The 22,275-nt window shown below is 42.5% G+C and overlaps 1 protein-coding gene across 1 annotated transcript; it reads right to left on the bottom strand.

Annotated features, from left to right (window-relative positions):
- Positions 1 to 369: 369 nt before the first annotated feature.
- LOC116832023 (leukocyte elastase inhibitor-like) lies at positions 370 to 15,795 on the bottom strand. Its single transcript, XM_032792431.2, has 7 exons — positions 15,705 to 15,795; positions 13,382 to 13,558; positions 7,999 to 8,136; positions 6,568 to 6,685; positions 5,756 to 5,898; positions 4,291 to 4,458; positions 370 to 2,792 (listed from the first exon to the last, which is right to left on the bottom strand). Exons 2-7 carry the CDS (start codon positions 13,547 to 13,549, stop codon positions 2,391 to 2,393), a joined length of 1,137 nt encoding a protein of 378 aa, XP_032648322.1. The 5' UTR covers positions 13,550 to 13,558; positions 15,705 to 15,795; the 3' UTR covers positions 370 to 2,390.
- Between the last annotated feature and the right edge of the window lie 6,480 nt (positions 15,796 to 22,275).

The following is a 22,275-nucleotide window of genomic DNA, read 5'->3' as shown; positions in this document are numbered from 1 at the left end:
GAGTTGGTTCAGCTCCTAGCATCAGTGTTCTGCCCACCAATCACTCCTTCAGTTCCAGGCATCATTCCAAATATTTCCAGGTGCATTTAGCGCACAGATAGTGCAGCGGCTCCTGGTTCTCTCAACACTTCTGCCCTCCCCTTCCCAGGTTTAATCTCCAGTTCTCTGCTCTCCCTCTCCCACTGCAACAGGCTGTTGCCCAATAGCCACCAACTATTTTGAAAATGCAAAAGGAGAACTTATATAGCAGACCACACCCATCAACCCACTTGCTCACTCTGGTGTTATCACTTAGATATACAGTTATTTTTGTGCTGTCAAATGCCACATTTTGTGCATAAAATTGCCAGCTGTGGACAAACAGATGCCTTTTTTTAATTGAATAGAACCATTTATTTGTACTTCCAAGGCAAAATTATAGTGAGGTTCACAAAGGAATACAGAATTAGACACACAGAATCTATCTGAGGTTACATTGTTAATGCATAGAGATAACTGCACAGGATATACATAAAATTATACAGGCTACTAGTACTAACAGGAAGCAACGGCAGGATATTACGAGTACATAAGTACACCAGTTCCTAGAAGTCAAACTGTTATTTGGTACAAATATCAGTTTGTAAAGAGGCAGTAGGCAGCCAGCCAGCCACGTGGGCCAGAGCTCACTGCAGCATTAATATATTTGAATTGTACTTAAGAAATTTGGAACAGCTACAGAGCAGTTCCCTGAAAAGCAGGGATCCTTTCTGTGTTGATATTACAGTTTTAGGCCAAGATTGCACTACCTTTTGGAAAGTTAGTTTCAATGATCTGAAAAATCTTTCAAGACCTCTCAAAATCTCCATACATTTTAAATGGATAAAACAGTTTTAAAATTTTTCTTTAAAATGTACAGAAGTGTTAAGATGTCTTAAAAAACCATTAAGAAATTGCCTGTCCCATTTCCGCCACCTCATTCAGAAGCAATATCATACTAGAGTTCTGAAACACTGATTGAAAGGGTTGCACATGTTTAAACAGCTTAATATTTTCTCTAAGAATAGAAAGTCTCTCTAGACAAATGCTAACTGACCTTTTATCCCAAGACATAAGGCCCATTTGGCTGTTCAGTGCCTTCTGGTGCCAAATAGCATTTTGTTCAAAGGCCTCTAAAAGAAGAGACTCTAAGGGCACGGCTATACTTGCAGATGTAGAACGCTGTGAATTAAACCAGCCCTTGGAGAGCGCAGTAGGGAAAGCGCTGCAGTGTGTCCACGCTGTCAGATTCGAGCGCACGGGCATGGCCACATTAGTAGCTCTTGCAACACTATAGAGAGCAGTGCATTGTGGTAGCTATCCCAGCATGCATGTGGCTGCAATGTGCTTTTAAAATGGGGTGGTGGTGGAGTGTGACAGGCAGTGTGTTGTGTGTATGTGGGGGGAGAGAGAGTGGGTTTTTGGGGGCTGAGAGCATGTCAGCATGCTGTCTTGTAAGTTCAGACAGCAGCATACCTCCTCTTCCCCCCCCTCTCTCTCACACACACTCACAACAGCAGCATTCCACTGTAATGGCTTGCTTTGTCCCAGAGCAGATAAGCATGATGGCTGTCAGAACCGGAGCTTTGAAAGGGCATATCCGCATTCCTACAGCCGATTCCAAAACAATGACAAGAGCGGACACTTGACTTAAGGGGATTATGGGACATTTCTGGAGGCCGATCAGAGTGCAGTAATGCAACAGCACGTTCACACTGACGCTGGGATGGTTCAGCCGAGGCGGAGCAAGCATTCTGCTTCTTGTGGAGGTGGATTACCAGGAGTGCTCCAGCTGCAGAGTCCTTTTCAGTGTGGATGGGCTGTGCATTAGGACACCTAGGGCTGCTTTAATGCGCTCTAACTTGCAAGTGTAGCTAAGCCCTAAGAAAGGAAAAGCCTTGCAAACTTATCCTGCAGAGCAAGCACTTTGAATTACTGGATCAAAGTCAGCAGACAGCGGAATTACACAAAAAGGAAGTCACAGCCAGTTCACAGTAATATGGCAAAACCCACACAAGAGGACATTCATACTTTAGGGAATTTCCTGACTTAAGTAACCATCTCAAAGAATCCCCAAAAGCACTATGTTCAATTCTGGTCCACCTTTATTAAAAGATCAACCATGTTGAGCAACCAGACTTTGTCAGCCCTGCAAGTCATTGCATAAGGCAGATTTTACTGTACACAAATAGATATCAGTCCTAAGGAATTGGCAAAGAAGTCCAAGAAGGATCTTAGGTATCAATTTCTGTGTCGTGATTTTATTGTGAAATGCAGAATTTCAATGTAAATTAGTAAGAACATAATTACAGGTTCCCACTGCTTTAAGTGGAAATACGATCAGGTCCTCAACTGTAGCTCTGTCTTCTCTTTTATGGTGAAACATACCTGCCAAAGAAAAGTATGCTTTGTGTTGGGTTGTGACGGATGAAGAAAAGGAAAGGGTGATCAGCTTTGAAATCCTCTTCCATAAGCATGCAGAACATAGCAATGCCACCAGTGGCAGCTGCAGCTTCTGTGCCTTCTTCATTCACTTCTATGAAAGACTTGTGTACAATTTTAGATAGAAAGAGGTCTCGTGCGCCTGACATTCCAGACAAGTCAGCCTTGCCACTGTCAAATATATCCTGCAGGCCCAGACCTGATAAATCTGATTTAAGGTCATAGCTGTCTTCCAGCTTAAATTTAGGTAGATGCACATGAACATCAATGGGATGCATATTTTGTGGCTGTGTCCATTCCTGGAGCTTTTCTACGGTGATTTGCTTCTCTAGCTGGAATTAAAAGCACAGAGATCATTAAACTGTGTAGAGAGAGTCTGAAATACCACCAGTGTAAAAGTATTTCTCTTCCAAAAACATTTAAAATGCAATATTGAAAAAGATAGTCTCTAAAGATATATGTATACAAAGTAAAGTAAATATAGACATAAAAGGCCCAACTCTGATCTTTGCTACCCCTGTATAAACCCACAGTAATTCTATTAAATTCAACGGAGTTACTGCAAATTTACACCCCAGTAATCAAGATCAGAATCTGACCCAAAGCATCCAACTTTAAAATCACAGAGTTTTATTTTTGCTGCTCTGTACAAAGGAGTTAAAGAAATACTGTACTAGTAACTACAAAAAAAAAAAATCTTATCACTTCATCTAGGTACTTGGAAGTGTAAGTCACTAAGGCCATGGCTACACTGGCGCCTTACAGCGCTGCAACTTTCTCACTCAGGGGTGTGAAAAAAACACCCCCCTGAGGGCTGCAAGATACAGCGCTGTAAAGTGCCAGTGTAAACAGTGCTGCAGCGTTGGGAGCATGGCTCCCAGTGCTGCAAGCTAAACCCCATGAGTAGGTGGAGTACGTACAGCCCCAGTGCTGGCGCTGCGACTACACTCACACTTCAAAGCGCTCCCGCGGCAGTGCTTTGAAGTTTTGAGTGTAGCCATACCCTAAAACTCAACAAAAATAATTAACAATCAACAAGGGAGCTGTCTTCTTGACACATCAGTAAAGATAATCAGCTTCACCGTTTGAAAGCACAGAAAATACGACATCCAAAGCAGCTAAACGATAAACTCCATCATTTAAAGGAAAATACAGGTTAACTATTATCTGTAACCTATTTTTATTTCACTTTGTCAGCTACCTCGTGGCTCAGTTCTGAGAATTAATTAATTGGCTAGGGTTTCTGCAGCACTTTGACAAAGTGAAGGCTGCTGTAAGTAACACTGGCTGCCAAGAGATTTCTAAGAGACCGAACTGACCATCAGCAGAGTGTAAGGAAACTTCTGCCCTACCTCGGGCAACCCTGCCCCATGCCATCAGCAAGGAGAGGACTAGCATAGCATCCACTACACCCACCCAACTTGAGAAGATCCCCCTACTCAGAACTGACGCTCTTGTGGATAGTTAGTCAAGCTCCACGGCCAGATTCCTCCAAAAGTGTGACGCAAAGCAGATGCACCACTCCCTGGAAACTGGCCCAACGTTTTATTTGATTAGTAAACTCCTACTACACTTCTAAAATAAATAACCATGAAAGTACTTAAGGACTATCAGAGGACGGTGATAACTGGAAACAGCAGGATTTTCCCCTTTTGTTATTAATTCTTTTCTGTTTTGTTGGTAGGATGAACAGGCGAAGGCGTAACGTTAAAAGTTTCAATTTGTGGGCTTTTGAGTGGGTGAGAGGCAGACTGAAAACAAGGTTCTATATTACATGAAAACTGTGAAATGCCATCCAAGCAGAAACTGAGACTGGTTTGTATAAATCACCTGCTGGAGTCCAGTGGAGTTATCATCAATGTCATCAGGTAACAAGATGATCATGCTAAGTTCTTTTCTTTCATAGGGAAGCTCTAGCACACGACATTTCAGTTCAGAGATGTACCCAAAAGGATAGTTCTCTTTCTGATACATCATTTGCACTGTCTTTCTTTCATTCTGGATGGTTTACAAAAAAATAAAGAAATTTTTTTAAATTACAATTAAAAAAATCAGATTTCCTTACATATGTTATTAACAATACCTTAGATTAAAACTGAATTTTAAAATCTAAATTTCTTTTCACTGTATGATATACTCCCTCTGCCCACATGGCAATGAAAATACTCACAGGTCAGATTCACTAATGCTTGATTTATTAACAATTCTTTGAAGACCCGGTGCTATGTAAATACTAAGAATTATTAGCATATTATTATGTTCAGTTTTGCTTTTGGTTTCTCTTGCCTAGCATCACGCTTCCTTCTTCGACTGTAGAAACTAGCCCAGATTCTTCATTCAATTCTAGTTCCTTTACGCTCCTCCAATAGCAAGAGGGGCCACAAACTATATTAATGGCCTGTGAGAAATATCCCCAGTGTAAAAGCTATCCCTAGGCACTGTAGAACTAATAGATTGCTCTGCATGGTCTAGGGTTGCGAACCCTCCAGGACTGTCTGGAATCTCCAGGAATTCATCTTTAATTAAAGATTATGTCATGTGAGGAAACCTGCAGGAACATGTCCAAGCAAAATTAGCAACCCTAGCATGGTTCCTCCCACAGTCACTGGCATAAGGGGCATATATGGCAAGGAAAGAAGCCTTGGCCAAGTACAGGGTGATTCAGTTATGCTCAGCTAGCATAACTGCTTCCAGGGAGGCATTAAAAGCATAATTTAAAGCTATGCTAAATTATATTTGGGGAAAACAGGTCCCGAGACAGAGTATTGGAGGGGCAAAATGTACTACATGCCATATTTTCCTCCACTCTTCTATTTCTGCAGAAAATGAACGAGCAGAGAAACACAGAATCTAGCCCACTGATTTCAGGAAAATGTTTATGTCAGTGTTTCTCAAACTTTCACATAGGAAACCCCTTTCACATAGCAAACCTATGAGTGTGACCCCCCCCTTATAAATTAAAAACACTTTTTTTGTATTTAACACTATTATAAATGCTGGAGGCAAAGCGGGATTTGGGGATGGAGGCTGACAGCTCGTGATCCCCCATGTAATAACTTTGTGACCCCGTTAGGGGTCACACCCTCCAGTTTGAGAACCCCTGGTTTATATCCAAACAAAAAACTGTTTGAATAAATTAAAAAAAAAAAACCAGAACGTGAAAATGTTTCTATTCATATTTGGTTTGTAATTTTAAAAAATTTATAAAAACTTTAATTTGGGGCCTAAATTACCTGAGAGCATCCCTTTATAGATATTCTACAAGCAAAAAGATAACAGCATGCATCTACATTACCTTATTTAACCGAAATGGCATTGGTTTCGTGTTTGCTTCTTTAAATTTCCCAGCCCAATTTCCTTTGAAATAAATAGCATTCACCAACACTAGTTTGGTCATATTATTAACTGAGCCCTCAGACAACAGGTTGGGGATTTTATCTTAAAAGAAATAAAAAATCATTACAACATTATTTTACACTATACATATCTACCTTTAAAAAAATCTGCTGTCTTAATTTAAGAAAAGATTTCTGATTTTTCCCCCCGATACAAATATAATATATTTAACCACCATCCTCTTGTATTGTATTACATTATGCTGTGTATTATATATGGACTATTATGATAACTTCACAAAAGTGTAAACCCTTATGGCCTAAATTTTCAGAAATGCTTCAATTTTGGGGTGCTCAACTCAAGACAACCTAAAGGGGCCTGATGTTCAGAAAGTGGTGAGCATATGCTATCTGGCATAGGGTTTCTTTAGGGTACCTGTAGTTTGGCACCCAAAATTTAGGACTACATGATTTAGAAATCTGTAATAAGAGCAAGATTTTCAAAACCAGATGCCTAAACTTAGGCTCCTAAATCCATATTTAGGCACCTATTTCGGCAATTGTTGGCCTTAACCTATGAAAATGCACATTTCTTTTGAGTTATCTAGCTGCCATAAAAACGGTGTTCATGCATTTTCTGGTTTTACCAGCCATATTATTGGATATTCCATAACAATATGGAACAATTCTAATGGTAGCAGAAAATGAGGACATATTCCTAATGAGTAGCCACACAAAGACGCCCTTTATTTAACTAACCAAAATCTCTTACCTTCAGTCTGCTCTGCTATCCACTGGTTAATTTCTTTCCTTGCTTCATCTGAAGCAAGTAGAAAATCAACCGTAGCTAAATCAGCTCCATATAATTTCTGAGTCTTAGTCAAGAAGTCCTAGAATACATAGTCAGAAGGAACAGCTTTCATTGCACAAAGAGAATATCTTTATAGCTATGTCTGGAAGGATTAGACTTTTTTCAGTACATGTTGGTAAACACCTATTCATCCTACATATATAAACTGATGAAAAGACATTTCCATCAAGAATAATTGAAATTTACAGAGAGGCACAGTAAGAAAAATGCTGCTTTCCAGAGTTTGATTTAAGGATCTTTGATTTCTATATTGACATATGATGTTGACAATTTGTGTTTTAACTATTATATAGCTTAACTTTTTGAATCTCTATTGCTATTAAATCATTACTGTCTGACCTGCCCATTGTTAGAACCCCCCCATAATTTCCCACTAGAAATTTAAATAGATAAATATAAAGGATAAAATGCTTAAAAATATTATCCGTCAACATTATAAAATAAAAATTAAATTCTGCCAAGCCTATTTAAAGCCTAGTGAAACAATACTTACTTAGGTCAGCTAAAGAATCTGTCTATCTCAAGCGCCGGGTGAACTGATCTTGCATTTTATTATTTTTGTTTCTGACAGATACAGGTGAACACTAATATTTCAATGCTCCCATTATGCATGAATATGAACTGATTGCTTATTACTGATGTTTCAGTGTTAGACTTTTTAAATTGGGTGACGTTCACCCCGGTGCAACAGGCACATACAAGCCTAAGCACTACTGAAATCCCACTGAGATTGTACGTGGGACATAAGTGGCCATCAGACCTCAAGTAGGCTCTCTGCAAAGGGGAAAATTTCACCTATGGAAGATATGTTGGTTTTAAAGTACATCAGGTGGTGTACAACTGATAAAATTAGCGAGTGGGATTTTCAAAAATACCTCAGTGACATAGCAGCACAATCCCCATTGAAAATCAATGGCAGTTAGGCACCTAACTGCCACTTGTGCCTTTGAAAATCTCTCCCCCATATTTACAGATTTATCAGTTTGAGAACCAGAAGCACAAATGGATATCAGACTGCTACTTCCCAAAGCGGGGTACTAAATTTGTAGCCAAAAATGGTTTGTCTTGTGGGTCCTTCAACTGACCTCAAATTTTTTACCTCATAAATATACAAATAATTAAGTTATTCTGCTTGGAATCAATCAATAACATGGCAGTTATGCAGTTTACTAAATTAATTCCAAATTGTATTAAAGTTTTATATAAATCCTGTTCCAGTGGGAGTTTTGCCACTGACTTCAAGAGGGGCAGGACCAGGCCCAAACAGAAATGGGAAGTAACTGATGACTGAGTTTTGAAAAATTCTACAGGAATTCTATCACATGAACTCACTGCTAAAAAAACGTAGGTCTTCTCTCCATAAAGTCGATTGGCAAGCTTCAACAGATAAAAAGCTCCAGTTCTGTTTATGTCAGAGGTCAGAGTCTGAAATCTTGAATGAAGCTCTTCAACAACATCAAAATGAAGGGTCTAGATTAAAAAAAATTATCAATTAATATAGAATACTTGGTAGTAAGTGTTTGAACAATCAGGCCCTTCGAATAAGGAGGAAAACAAACAAACAATGTTTGCCTTCTGATTGATTGTAAGCTATCTGAAAACTTCAGCTAGTGCAAAATCTAGCGGTTGACTAATGGCAACACAAATGTATCACCTGTTCTCAGTCACTTGCATGGTCTACTAGTTTATATTTGGGCACAATTCAAGCTGTTTATTTTAATTTATAATGTTTGGCAGCTCTCCCCCTATGCGCCATCCATCCATAGAGATCTGTTTGGACACTGATATTAGTCCCCAGATACTAAATCTGTATGCAAGGTGCTACCAACAAAGGGACCTTCAGTTCTCAAGTTCATTCCTTTTGCTCGCTCCGAGCATACCGTAAGCCCTATCTATTCTCCCACACCTTATCTGAACATGTGAGTAAGGTGAGCTTGACCTGATTTAGCATGATTTTCTTTTATTTTTAATAGATGATAATATAAATGCTGCCACATATTATTAATGTCTGATAATTTAAAAATTAAATACGTTACTGCAGTGTCTCTTTAAGGGCATATTTTCTCTCGGAGTGATTCTCAGAGATAAGTTATTCAACAGGATATATGTACTATGGAGAGATCTACCTAAATCTAGATGGGCCGACGAGAGCGTATCAAGGACCTTCAATGCACAGAGAAATAAATATTTGGACAAAGCTAAACTAAACCAAAGACCACACATAGGACATGGTCTACGGTCTCTTCCAACCCTGATATTCTGTGACCTGATCCAAAGCCCACTGAACTCTATGGAAAGGTTCCTATTGATTTCAATGGGCTCTGCATCAGGCCTAGGTGTCCTGCGAAGTTTCAATCTGCTTTGCATAGGTGAAAAGATTCAGTATTAAGGGACTATGAAATGGGTCCATGACCCACAGAAACAAATATCTACATGCACCCTAAAATCTTTGGTAGATATAACCTTTCTCACAAGTTTCTCTGAGCCCACTCCCCCCGATGACGGTTAATGTATTTTCACAAATATTACAAAGTACTTTGAATTAGAACATAGAATATCACAGATTAGCATGTTGAAAGTTGTCTGAGTGGTTTTCTTAGTCCCTTTTCATGCTTTTTCTGCTCTGAATAGGTTCAGCCTGGTCTGGGCTGTTAGTTTAATTTAGATGATAGAATGGGAGTTAGTTTCTGTACAAAGTTCAGGTCTGACAAGTAGTGATGAAATAGTTTTATTGTTCTAATGGATAACTCAGTGCTGCCTAATATCATGAAAGAGCCCCTCCTAAAGCCAACAATACAAAGGAGACAATATTCTTAAACAAATATATTGTGACCCCCTCTAGAGTGAATTCAAACATACCCTTTTACAACTCCATGTGCCATTCCAATAAAACAGAAAACCATGAATAGCTGAAACCCTCTTAAACAATAAATCCCACATGAAATTAGTACCAATGCTGCCATCCAGAATTGTTTTTTTATATTTTAAAATTAATAAATACTAATTTTGAAATCTCCCATCTCTAAAACCAGAATTTAACCTTCAGGAAATCTTCACTGCACTAGTTAATGCAGCTTTTTTACTGTCTGAATTTGATAAAGGCTGGACACAAAGAGCTCAGTTCTTCAACCCTTGCTTATATTCAATAGTGTTAATCCCCGCTGAGTACTCCCATTGATTTCACTAGAACTGGGGCCAGCCACAGTAATAAAACAAAATTGAACACCTTAAAGCTTTTGTTATTAAAAAATGTGGCTAATGTAAAGTTATGTGGAAGTGCCTGATTAAAGCCCATTGAACTCAAAGGGAGTCTTTCCATTGACTTCTGTGGACTCTGGATCAGGGCCATCAGGCACAAAATATAGCAAATTCAGTGAAAACACAACAGACAGTAAGTGTTTAAAGTTAAGCATATGCTTAAAGCCTTCACAACTTAAGCATTTAAATGGTGTGCTGAAAAGGAAATAATTTCCAATCAGGGCCTTATTTAGAACATTAGGCACCCATTTTTGAAAATATTAGTCTGCAGATGTGCTCAGGGCTGGCTCCGGGGTTTTGCTACCCCAAGCAGCCAAAAAAAAAAAGCTGCAGTTGCAATCTGCGGTATTTCAGCGGAAGGTCCTTCGCTCCGAGCGAGAGTGAGGGACCCTCCGCCGAATTGCCGCCGAATAGCTGGACCTGCTGCCCCTCTCCGGAGTGGCCGCCCCAACACCTGCTTGCTAAGCTGGTGCCTGGAGCCGGCCCTGGATTGTGGCTGATCTCATTCTCTGATATGAGACTGATAATGACTTGACTCTGAATGAGAAGGTGGGTGAGAATATCTTTTATTGGATCAACTTCTGTTGGTGAAAGAGAGAAGCTTTCGAGATACCTTTCCCAGACCTGAAGAGCTCTGTGTATTCAGTGTCACAGCCAAATAGAAGATTAAATAGATAGTTTACCATCCTAGCCACTATGGATGTAAAAGCCCTCTACACCAACATTCCACACAAAGATGGACTACAAGCCATCAGGAATACCATCCCCAATACCAACACGGGAAACTGGTGGCTGAACTTTGTGACTTTGTCGTCACCCACAACTACTTCAAATTTGGGGACAATTTATACCTTCAAGTCAGCGGCACTGCTATGGGTACCCGCATGGCCCCTCGGTATGCCAACATTTTTATGGCTGACTTAGAACAACGCTTCCTCAGCTCTCGTCCTCTTACGCCACATTGATGACATCTTCATCATCTGGACCCACAGGAAGGAGGTCCTTGAGGAATTCCACCATGATTTCAACCATTTCTACCCTACCATCAACCTCAGCCTGGACCAGTCCACACAAGAGGTCCACCTCCTAGATACTACAGTGCTAATAAGCTAATAACCACCCTATACTGGAAACCTACTGATGGCTATACTTACCTACATGCCTTCAGCTTTCATCCAGACTACATCACACAATCCATTGTCTACAGCCAAGCTCTAAGATACAACTGCATTTGCTTCAACCCCTCAGACAGAGACAAACACCTTCAGAATTTCTATCAAGTGTTCTTAAAACTGCAATATCCACCTGGTGAAGTGAAGAAACAGACTGGAAGAGCCAGAAGGGTACCGAGAAGTCACCTACTACAAGACAGACCCAACAACTAAAACCTCTCCAGCGCATCATCAAGGATCTACAACCTATCCTGAAGGACGATCCCTCACTCTCACAGACCTTGGGAGACAGGCCAGTCCTCACTTATAGACAGCCCCCTAGTGAGGAAATACTCACCAGCAATTACACACCACACAACAAAAACACCAGCCTAGGAACAAAACTCTGCTACAAACCCCAGTGAGAACTCTGTCCACGTATCTATTCCAGGGACACCATCATAGGACCTAACCATGTCAGCCACACCATCCGGGGCTCCTTCACCTGCACATCTACCAATGTGCTATATGCCATCACGTGTCGGCAATGCCCTTCTGCCATATACATTGGCCAAACCAGACAGTCTCTACGCAAAAGAATAAATGGACACAAATCTGACATCAGGAATCATAACATTAAAAAACCAGTAGGAGAACATTTCAATCTCTCTGGTCACTCAATAAGAGACCTAAATGTGGCAATCCTTCAACAAAAAACTTCAAAATAGACTCCAACATGAAGCTGCAGAACTGAAGTTAATTTGCAAACTGGATACTATCAGATTAGGTTTGAATACTTGAAGACTGGGAGAGTTTGGGTCATTATAAAACCTAAACTTAATTTCCGCAATGCTAATTTCTCCCTACTGTTGCTCACACTTTCTTGTCAACTGTCTATAATGGGTCACTCTCTTACCACTTCAAAAGTTATTTTTTCTCCCTTGGTATCCTGCTGTTAAACGATATATCTCTTTTACACTGACCTCACACTCGGTAAGGCGACCCCCATCCTTTCATGTATTTATACCTGCTCCTGTATTTTTCACTTCATGCATCTGATGAAGTGGGTTCTAGTCCACGAAAGCTTATGCCAAAATAAATTTGTTAGTCTCTAAAGTGCCACATGGACTCCTAGTTTTTTTCCACATATTCTAGGAGGCCTTTCAAAGTGAAGTAGCCTGTTAATACCCCTGTAGTCATAGAATAAAAAGGGGGGCTAGTGGGTTACAGATTGTTGTAATAAACCATAAATCCAATGTCTTTATTAAGATCATGATTTTTGGTGGCAAAGTTATGAATTTAAGCTCGTAGGCTTGTCTTTGGAAGGTGTTGTGCAGGTTTCGTTTGAGGATGGGGACTGAGAGGTCAAGATTTATGGTTTATTACAACAATATGCCACTAACCCCCCCTTTTTTGTCGTTTGACTGCAGCGGTATTAACAGGCCACTTCACCTTGAATGGTCCCTTGAAAGATGTATTAACTACTTACGCTAAACAATCTGTTCCAGCTTGTATTTAACTGTGACATGCTGAGTACCTTTTCTGGACCTGAAGGAGAGCTCTGTATAGCTCGAAAACTTGTCTCTCTCATCAACACAAGTTGGTCCAATCTTGTCTTTCTAATATCTTGGGACCAACATGGCTGCTACAACAACACTGCAAACAACATTAACTGTGACTGGATTGAAATAAGATTCACATCTGTTGTACGTGTCTTGTGGGAGATAACAGTCCCGTCATTTAACAAAATTCATGATCTCCTGCAAAGATATTATCATGATTATGACACTTTAAATTTAAATGGGGTGAGCTGCGTTAAGTTTTTGTTTTTTAATATGACAGCAGTATGCATAACATTATGTATTACAAAATCACAGATTTCTTTGCCAGATTTGGGCAAAATCTGAAACAGAGGCTCCCCTCCCTTCCAAAAAAAAATAAAAATTATCGGGGGCCAGAGGGAGTGGAGAGTGAGCCCCCCCTGCACTCACCCCACAGTGATGACTCCTGTCCTGTGGGAGCGGGCGTTGCTCCCCTCTCCAGGCATTGTGACCTGGCATACTAGGTTGCAACACCACTCAGTTTGTGGGCCCTTTTAAAATGGGGGCCTGGAGCAGCCCTGCTCTTATCATCAAAAGGCATGAAAACAAATTAAAAAATAATTTGCTTCCAGAGGTTTTGATCAAATTAATTAGTGACTGAATTAAGTGAGAAACAATAGGAAGGGTCAATGAATTCTTACATTTTTCTCTTAAAACATTTTCTATAACATTAAAAATCTAAAGAAGAAAGAAATTTTCACTGACCTTCAACAGCTGTGTCTCTGTGTTACCTTTAGCCCCTAAAAGGACCATGGCCAGTGCAGCAGAAATACTGACTGGTGAGAAAAAAATATTTCCTGTTGGGTTGGTTTCATTCAACTTTCTAAACAGATCGAGAGCAAAATGGGTGTTTGCATTACTCAGTTTCTCCATGGTTACAAGCTGAAAAATAAAATAAGTGCAATCAAGGCTCCAGGTAGTGATTTTTCAAAAACTAAATACCCTGCATCACGCAAAGCAAAGGTGAAACTAACAAAAGAGCATTTGTACCATATGGAAATCGGGAATATTAACTTCAGTTTACCTTCCTCACACGTTAACAAATTCACATAAATAAATATAACAGCTAGTAGATTGCTTACCCCCAAACATTCTGGTTACAACCTTACAGATGTTATATAATAAACTTCAGTAGCCTCTTATTTCTAAATTTGGAACAAACTAAGGTTAAGGAGGGTGCAGGAATGGACTATAGTCCTCTTATTCCAAATTCACAGATTAGACACAGTCAAGACAACTGGTGGGTGAAATCCTCCTTGTTTTCCCACCAGTGGATTTATTAATTGTAATACACTAAGGCATCCAGTATAGTAGCTGGTGAAAGGTACTTAAATCTCCATCTCATCTGAGACCTGTTTCTGTTAAGCAGACCACACCAAATTAAGGTCCCAGTCCTCCAAAGACTTACACATCTGCTTAACTTCATGCACTGTGAGAACTCATCAAATTTACTGGGACTACTCAGTGTGTATCATGTTTAGCATGCGCCTAAATCTTTGCAGGATCAGAGCCCAAGAATGGAACCAAATGTGTACATGAGAGCTGGAGTTTTTAAATCAAAAGTGAAATACAGGATATACAAAGCCTGGGCCTGACGCTGCAAAATCCTTTTGTCCATTGATTTAACTTGCCCAATTTCTTTTGACTGCTTCTGCCAGCAGGCAAATCCCCCACTGATTTCAGGGGGAGTAAGCACTGCAGGATTTAGCCATTTATAATTCCTTTTCATTCTAAAATTTATTTTAAATTTAATAGTCTATATAGCTGACACTACAAATCAGAGCTGTTACTCAGAATCAGGAATATTGTTAAAACATGGTTTTGTCCCAAATACATACATACATACATACACACACACACACACACACAGCCTCCCCAAACCATGTTATAAAACTGTGCCCTGCTATGGTAGTTCTACATAAACTCTAAAATCTATGATTATCCCCTTTAACTGACAGCAAGGAAACATTCAGATTCCGAAAGGTACTGACTGTTGTATAAAACTTTTCAATTACTATTAGCTAGGATGGACAGTGATGGCGTCCCTAGCCTGTTTGCCAGAAGCTGGGAATGGGCGACAGGGGATGGATCACTTGATGACTACCTCTTCTGTTCATTCCCTCTGGGGCACCTGGCACTGGCCACTATCAGAAGACAGGATACTGGGTTAGATGGATCTTTGGTCTGACCCATTGTGGCTGTTATGTTCTTAACTTCTGCAATTCTGCTCTAATTCTCCCCTAAAAATGAATTTAAAGAAAAAGAGAGCGTTTCTACTTTGTCCCAACACTGTAGGTATTTGCCTTAGTCTTTAACAAATATGGTAACAATTGATTTTTTTCAGACACAGATTAAAAACAAACCAACCATGTCATGTCACATAGGTGGAACAAAACTATGTTTTAATTAAAATAAATAATTATAGCAATGTTCATGAATCATGCCACTGCCCCACCATTAGGTATTTGCTACAGCACAAACAGGCTTTCTAGCCTCTGGGGGTTTGTCCACACAGGGAAGTCCTGATGTTTAAATGGTACCACTTTAAGTGTGGACACTCTTACGTCATTTAAACCTGATTTGCACCCGTTTTGCTTCTGCCCGCGAGTGAAAATCGAGAAGGAAAATCATAAGAAAGGAAGGAGGAGGAGGAACAGCTGAATCCAGGGCTTTCCCTGGAAGGCTGCGGAACAGGAAAACTTGCCATGGGCAGGCTATTGCGAAGCAGCTTCATCTCCCGGGGGGTGGGAGAGGCTCAGCCGTTACTGTGGGCTTTTCTCTCCTGCAGGGCTGTATCCGTGTCTCCTCGGGGCACGCAGTGAGGGAGGAAGGAAGAACCGGCCGAGGTGCTCAGGACCAGCCCGAGCTGCACATTTCTAATATGCTGGAGGGGGCAGATTGCAGGCGCCTGCTGGGTCCCCAGCACACGGCGCAGAGTCCTCCCCTTAGCCTCATTTCTCGGAGCCAATGAGCGTCCCCCTCCCCTGCTTTCGGACTGGGACAAATTCACACCGCTCCTGTTTCTTACCCTGCAGGCTGCAGCCAGCTGAGGAGTCACTGGTTCCAGGCCGCAGGAGAGACACCTGAACCGGTGACTCAGCCTTGTGTGCTTAGCCAGGCCCGGGGCGAGGAGCCTGTGCGCAGGTTGGGTTTGGGCTGCAGACAAGCCTTAGGAGAGGGAAACGCACAGACCGAGGGGGGATGTGGCTGCTCGAGGAGGACCGACGCCGCCAGCCCCGCACCAGCTGGGTGCGTTGTGACTGCCGGGGGAGGGGCCATCTCTGTACGAGGGGCAGGGGCAGAGGCAGCCGGAGTGGGGGCATGGATCGGAGAGGGAGGATCAGGGGAAAGTGGGGAATGGAGGAGGAGATGAACCAGCTACGGCTGCGTGGAAGAGCGTAGGCACGAAAGCCTGTTTGGCTGGGTCTGTGTGCATGGTTGTTGTATCCCCGGGTGTCCCAGGATAGAGACCAGGTGTGGGAGGTAATAGCTTTTATTAGACCAGCATTCTCTGCACCTCTGCCTTTGCTAGAACTGGGGGTGTCACTAGGGCGAGGTTGGTGGTAGGGTCCTTAAGGCCTTTGTGGGCAAATATGCCTAATGGTGGCCAGAAGAGAGGGGTAAGGGGGTGGGTTCAGCTTCAGCATCAGTAGGTGGGAGGGGAAGGGGCGATTTAGGAAGAAATGGTGGGAAGGCAGAAAAGAAGAAAATTTAAGTTCAGAAAAGGGAAATATGACAAGACAGGAGACAGAAGAACCAGAGAACAGAAAGCTCATAATGAGGAAGAGGAGAAAAGAGATGTGTTGTGTGTGTGCATGTGCCTGCAAGAAAGAGGGGTGAGATTGCCCAGGGGTGATAAATAGACTTGAAATGAATCAAATAGTAGCTAGTATAGGAAAGGGGCTGAGACTGAGAGAAAACAGCAGATTGTTGTGTTCTCCCATCCTGCCTTTTCCTGCAGTCTGTGCCCTAGTTTTCTGTTTGTAAAACAAGGAAAGCTGCTGTCTGAGGGTTGGCAGGGAGTGGGCACCTTTCTCCTCACCAGTTGCCAGAAGCCCCTCCCACCCAGGCGCAACTCAGGTTGCAGCATAGTAGTAGCAGGTTCCACAGCCACATTGAATTTCTAGTGGAATACAGCCATAACTGATTTTTCTGTACTATCTAACTGCAGTGTGTGTCTTGAATTTTGTTCTTGGCCCTGCACTGTAAATACAGAGCTACTCCACTAGTTTTGTATTTACAGTGCAAAATTTGGCTCAATGTCTTTATTGAAGAATGAACAGTTTCCAAACAAAAACAGTCTTGTACTGTGACCACAGTTTCCTCTCTCTCTCCAGCTGGATTTAGAAATGGCTGAAATTGGTTGTTACAGTATTACTTTGTGTTGTTTTAGCTCCTTCCAAGGATTTCAAAATGCTTTACAAATAAGTAAACCAACTTTATAACACAAAGATTATTTACAAATAGGTGAATGGGGTTGGAAACTGGTTAAGTGATTTGCCTAAGGTCTATATCTCACAGATCTGACTTCTAGCCCCATATATTTACTACAACAGCTTTAAATAATTCCACCACAAGGAGTTTGGCAACACCTTTAGATGTGAAACAGTGATAATACAATGAGGACAGACTGAAATATCCCCTCAAAACAAATTACAAAATTTTTCATCAGAGAGGGAAGGACTTTAAAATTTACCTAAAAAGAGTTTCAAAAGGGAAGAATGTGCATAAGAACCACCACACTGAGTCCAACCAATGGTCCATTGATCCCAATATCTTGTCTCTTGCCAGTGGTGAGTACCAGAGCTTCAGGGGAGAGTACACAGAACAGGGTATTTTGGAGAAATCCGCTGCTGTCTTCCCCTCCCAGCTTCTATCAGTCAGAGGTTTATTACCTCCCTCAGATGAATGCGACTGACAAGATTTGTAGAAAAGATCTCTCACCCCTTATCCTGATATACCAAGCTTTTGTTTTCCTCTGAGAAGGCAGAGAGAGGAGCCCTTGCTTGCGGGTTTTTATGAACTCTGCAGGAAGCAGAATGCAGGCTGGAAAAAGGTGCACAGATCTAGACTACTAGTATTATCCATGCTTCAATGATGTGGACAATTTTTTCTGCCTCTGGTGAGGGAGCAGGCTAGGAGGGTCCCCCCTAGAAACACCTTTTCTTTATGTTGCTGTTCTCTATTATGATGTGATAGGAGGTCTAGTAACTCAGTCTACTATTGTTAATTTTTCCCTTTTTTGCTCAGTGGTAAGACCGTGTCCATAGTTATGCTATAGTAAATGTTATTCAAGTTAATTTAGTTTGTTTATCTGGTAGTTATGACATTGGAAGAGTTCATGGGGCTACATGACTGAAAGGCAAAAAGTACTGGGCCCCTGGAGCTACCTGCCTTTTTTCAGCCACAGTGCTGCCTTTGCCTCTCTGAGTGCACAGAATCACACTGGGTACTGCTGGCCGTGACATCATCAGGTAACGGAAATACACTGCTAAGGCAACAACAAATGTTATCCAGGCCTTCATGAGTTTAGCCTTATAGGAGAGATACCACTGATATTCAGGTGACCATTTATTAGGTAATAGCCCACCTTTGACACGAAGATGACAAAAGCACCCTTCCCCTCTCTGTTGCAATAACAACCTTCAATGTTTAAAGTCTCCAATTCCATTATTCTACCTACAATAGCTGCGTGTTTGCTGAACAGCCAGCTAGGAAGTCTTCCTTTCTCTTTCAGCTGGTGAGATGAGCTCCAGGGACTGTGTAGTCAGCACAGTTGTTGAAGGGTTCTGATTGGCTGAAGTGATATTTTTGTCAGCCCAAAGAGGAAAGCAGAAGGCAAGTAGTGAAGCAGCCTCAGAAAAGTAACTAAACCATCAGCTGAGGAGGCACTTTTTTAAGTGCTTAACTATGGTTATATCAAGACTAACCAAGGACAGTTTATATTAAAAACAAAAAATGCCCCCATGGAATTAATAAGATGCGTGCTTAGCAGTCAATCACTGTGCTTGCACAGCATAGCCCATTTCCCCTCTCCGTGTAGATGTTGTTGAGACTTTCTTTCTTGAGGTTGTACAGTGCCTACCAATGGGGCTCCCATTCTGCTTGGAACCATTCAGTGAGTGTTGTTACAGTATAAGTGATAACCATGAGTGCAGACCTCACTCTTATAAATACTTTACTGGTCTAAAACAAACGCTACAGCTTGCAGTATTGTCAGTTCAGTACAGTGTGTTAATAGTGTAACTTTTTATGTAATAGACACAAATGGTGGATAAATCTCTCCAAATATATTATTACCTAAAGAGGACAATATTTCCTTTACTTACCAGAGAGAGAGAGAGGAAATTCTCAGAAGAGGCCCAAACTCTGCAATATACAGCTCCTTGACCCTATGGAGAAACGTTCTTACAGAAGTCTAAAAAATGCCAAAACTTCATGTAAGCTTCAGGCCAACCTATTGGCAACAATATTTCACATTGTGACCTCAAACAAATCTGTAGAACTAAATAAGTTTGTAGGACTTTATGCTATAAGAGATGAGATTGATATTCTTTTGGGGATGGGGGAGAAATCTCACTGCCACCTTTCCCTTTCATTCAAGAGGTGTCACTGAACTTCATAAATATTGAGCCTGTTACATAGCTTATTCTTTTGCTCCTGTCTTAAGCTGTTTTTGGTGAATGATGTGCTGTTAATAGCTGCAGCATTCTACCCCCAAGATAGGTATACTTCAGTGATGGATTAAGTGATTGCTAGGCAGTAGTCTCCCTTAAACTTGTCAGTTTTGTCTTTTATAAAAGAGTACCTTGGTATTTCCTAATCTTCCCCTTACTTACTATGGGGAACACCTAGAAAGACTGAGGTGAAGTTAGTTATCTTAAAGGTACAATGAAGGCACAATTGGCAAGTCTATGGCATCACTTCACCTACCACAGAAATGCAGTCACCTCTGAGCTAGAACAGATTTTCAGTACTGCATATGAGCACTAGTTTACACCAGAGACTGAAGAAGGGGTTAATGTAGGGGGCTGTTAGGTTGAAGAATACCTTATGCCAGGGGTCTCAAACTCAAATGACCACAAGGGCCACGAGGACTATTACATTGGCCCGAGGGCCACATTACTGACACTTCCCCCCTGCCACCCTGGGCCCCACCCCCACTCCACCCTTTCCATGAGGCCCCACTCCTGCCCCACCTCTTCCCACCCTTTCCCTGCCCCTTCCATTCCAACCCCTTCCCCGAAATCCCCACTCCAACTCTTCCCCCTCCCTGCCCCCAGGGGGTGCAGAAGGGGTGTGGGGTCTGGCAGGGGGTTGGGGTGCAGGGTGCAGCAGGTGGCTCAGGGAAGAGGGTTGGGGTGCAGAAGGGGTGTGGGGTGCATCAGGGGGATTGGGGAGGGGTCAGGTTGCAGGGTACAGCAGGGGGTTGGGGTGCAGCAAGGGGCTCAGTGCAGTAGGTTGGGGTGCAGGAGGGGTGTGGCAGGGGTGCAGGGTGCAGCAAGGGGCTCAGGAAGTGGGTTCAACTGCAGGAGGGTTCAGGGGGTGGGCTCTGGCCTGGTGCGCACTGGGGGCAGGGAAGACTCCCTGCCCGCCTGCCCTGCCCCCGTACTGCTCTGAGAAGCGGCTGGAATGTGGGGGAGCAAGGGCACAGGGGCATGGTGTTGCTGTTGCTTCAGGCACCACCCCCAGCATCTCCCATTGTCTGGGAACGGGGAACTGCATGTTTGAGACCCCTGGTCTAAGATATAGGGTACTGGGAATCAAGAGACCTGGGTGGTATTCCCAGCTCTGCCAGTGACTGGCTGTTACTTTGAACAAGTGACTCCCTGCCTCCCTCCCCCCGCCCCAACTTTGCCTTTCATCTAGGAGGTGTCAGAGAACTTCATAAATATTAATTGAGCCTGGAATGTAGCTAACTCTTTTGCTCTGCACTTAAGATGTGTGTGGTAAATGATGTGCTGTTAGTAGCTGCAGCACTCTACCTCAGAGGTGGGTATATTTCAGTTATGGATTCAGTGATTCCTAGACAGTGCCCCCCCCCTTAAATTTGTCAGCTTTATCTTTTATAAAAGATTACTTCAGTATTCCCTAAACTTCCCCTTACTTAATATGGGGAACACCTAGAATGCATGAAAGACTGAGATGAAGTTAATTATCATAAAAGGTACAATTAGCAAGTCTATGGCATCACTTTACCTACCACAGAAATGCAGTCACCTCTGAACTGAAGCAGATTTTCAGTATTGCCTAGGAGTGTTAGTTTAGAATAGACTGAAGAACTGGTTAATGTAGGTTGCAGAATGCCTTAACCCACATTGGGATTTGATCAGGACCCCACTGCAAACAGCCCTTGCTTTTATTTTTTCTCTTCACTGTCTCGGAACTTGACACTGAAGCATGTGACTCTGGGATTTTAAAATCCCAAAACTATGGAAGTAAAGCAGCACTAGCCTTCTGTTTAATTCAGTCATATGGAGCAACTTAAATTCTGAGCTAATGTTAATTTTTTAGCACAGAATTTCTACTGCATTTGAGTAATGGATGACAATTAAAAAAAAATATATAAGTTGCAGGCACTAGTATAAATGAAGCTAACTGAACAAGTCTCCCATTTTTTTCCCTGCCAAGTGAAAGAATTATGGGCCAAAAATCATTGCTGATGGAAATGCGAGCAACTCATCTGCCACCAATGATGTTTGGCTCTGTGGTGACAATGAGGCAGCATGGATCTAAGGGCTTGGCTACACTGGAGAGTTGCAGCGCTAGTGGTGGCTTTACAGCACTGCAACTCACTCGCCATCCACACTTGCAAGGCACATACAGAGCTGCATCTCCCTGGCTACAGCGCTGGCTGTACTCCACCTCGGCCTGGGGAATAACGACTGCAGCGCTGGTGATGCAGCGCTGCTCCCCTTAAGAGCCAAGAGATAGGAGTCGACGATGAGAGCTGTCGCTGACGCAATATACACTAAATTGCTTCATGCACCATGTCGGGAAGCGCCGCAGATTTGGCCAAGAAACAGGCACTGAGGTGGAATCGACGGATCGTCATCGAGGCATCAGGTGGAAGGATCCCGACGAGCAGTGGGCGGCGCGATGTTCGGTGAGAGCCACCTTTCATGGGAACAGGTGGTGAGGAGCGTCCCCCGCCCCCGCCGTGGCGCAGGCACGATGAGAGCTGCCCTGTTCGGTGGAGAAGCGGGTGGCTATTGCATCTGGAAGCTGGCAACTCCAGACAGCTACCGATTGGCCAGGACCATTTGGAGTGGGAAAGTCAACCACTGGAATCGTGTTGATGCAAGTTGCAGGGTCATTAATTGCATCCTGCGCAAGAAGAACCGTGACTCTGGGTACGTCTGCAGGACATTGCGGATGGCTTTGCCACAAATGGGTTTCCCTAACTGTGGAGGGGCGATAAATGGGACCATATTCCTATTCTGGCATCACCCCCCTAGCATCCGAGTACGTTAATCGCAAGGAGTATTTCTCTATGGTCTCCAGGCCTTGTGGATCCCGGGCGTTCATTGACGTTAACACAGGCTGGCCTGGAGGTGCATGATGCATGCATCTTTCGGAACACATGGCTGTTCAGGAAG

Source organism: Chelonoidis abingdonii, chromosome 2 (assembly GCF_003597395.2).
Source record: "Chelonoidis abingdonii isolate Lonesome George chromosome 2, CheloAbing_2.0, whole genome shotgun sequence".
NCBI lineage: Eukaryota > Metazoa > Chordata > Testudines > Testudinidae > Chelonoidis > Chelonoidis abingdonii.
This window is presented reverse-complemented; position numbering and strand designations above follow the sequence as displayed.

Bases quoted from the DNA above. Each gene is read 5' to 3' on its own strand.
- LOC116832023 (XM_032792431.2), bottom strand. From the start codon at position 13,549: ATGGAGAAACTGAGTAATGCAAACACCCATTTTGCTCTCGATCTGTTT. The intron at 8,137-13,381 runs GTCAGTGAAAAT...TTTTTAATCTAG, and splicing joins CAGAGACACAGCTGTTGAAG to ACCCTTCATTTTGATGTTGT. The intron at 6,686-7,998 runs GTGAGTTCATGT...TATGTATTCTAG, and splicing joins AGACCTACGTTTTTTTAGCA to GACTTCTTGACTAAGACTCA.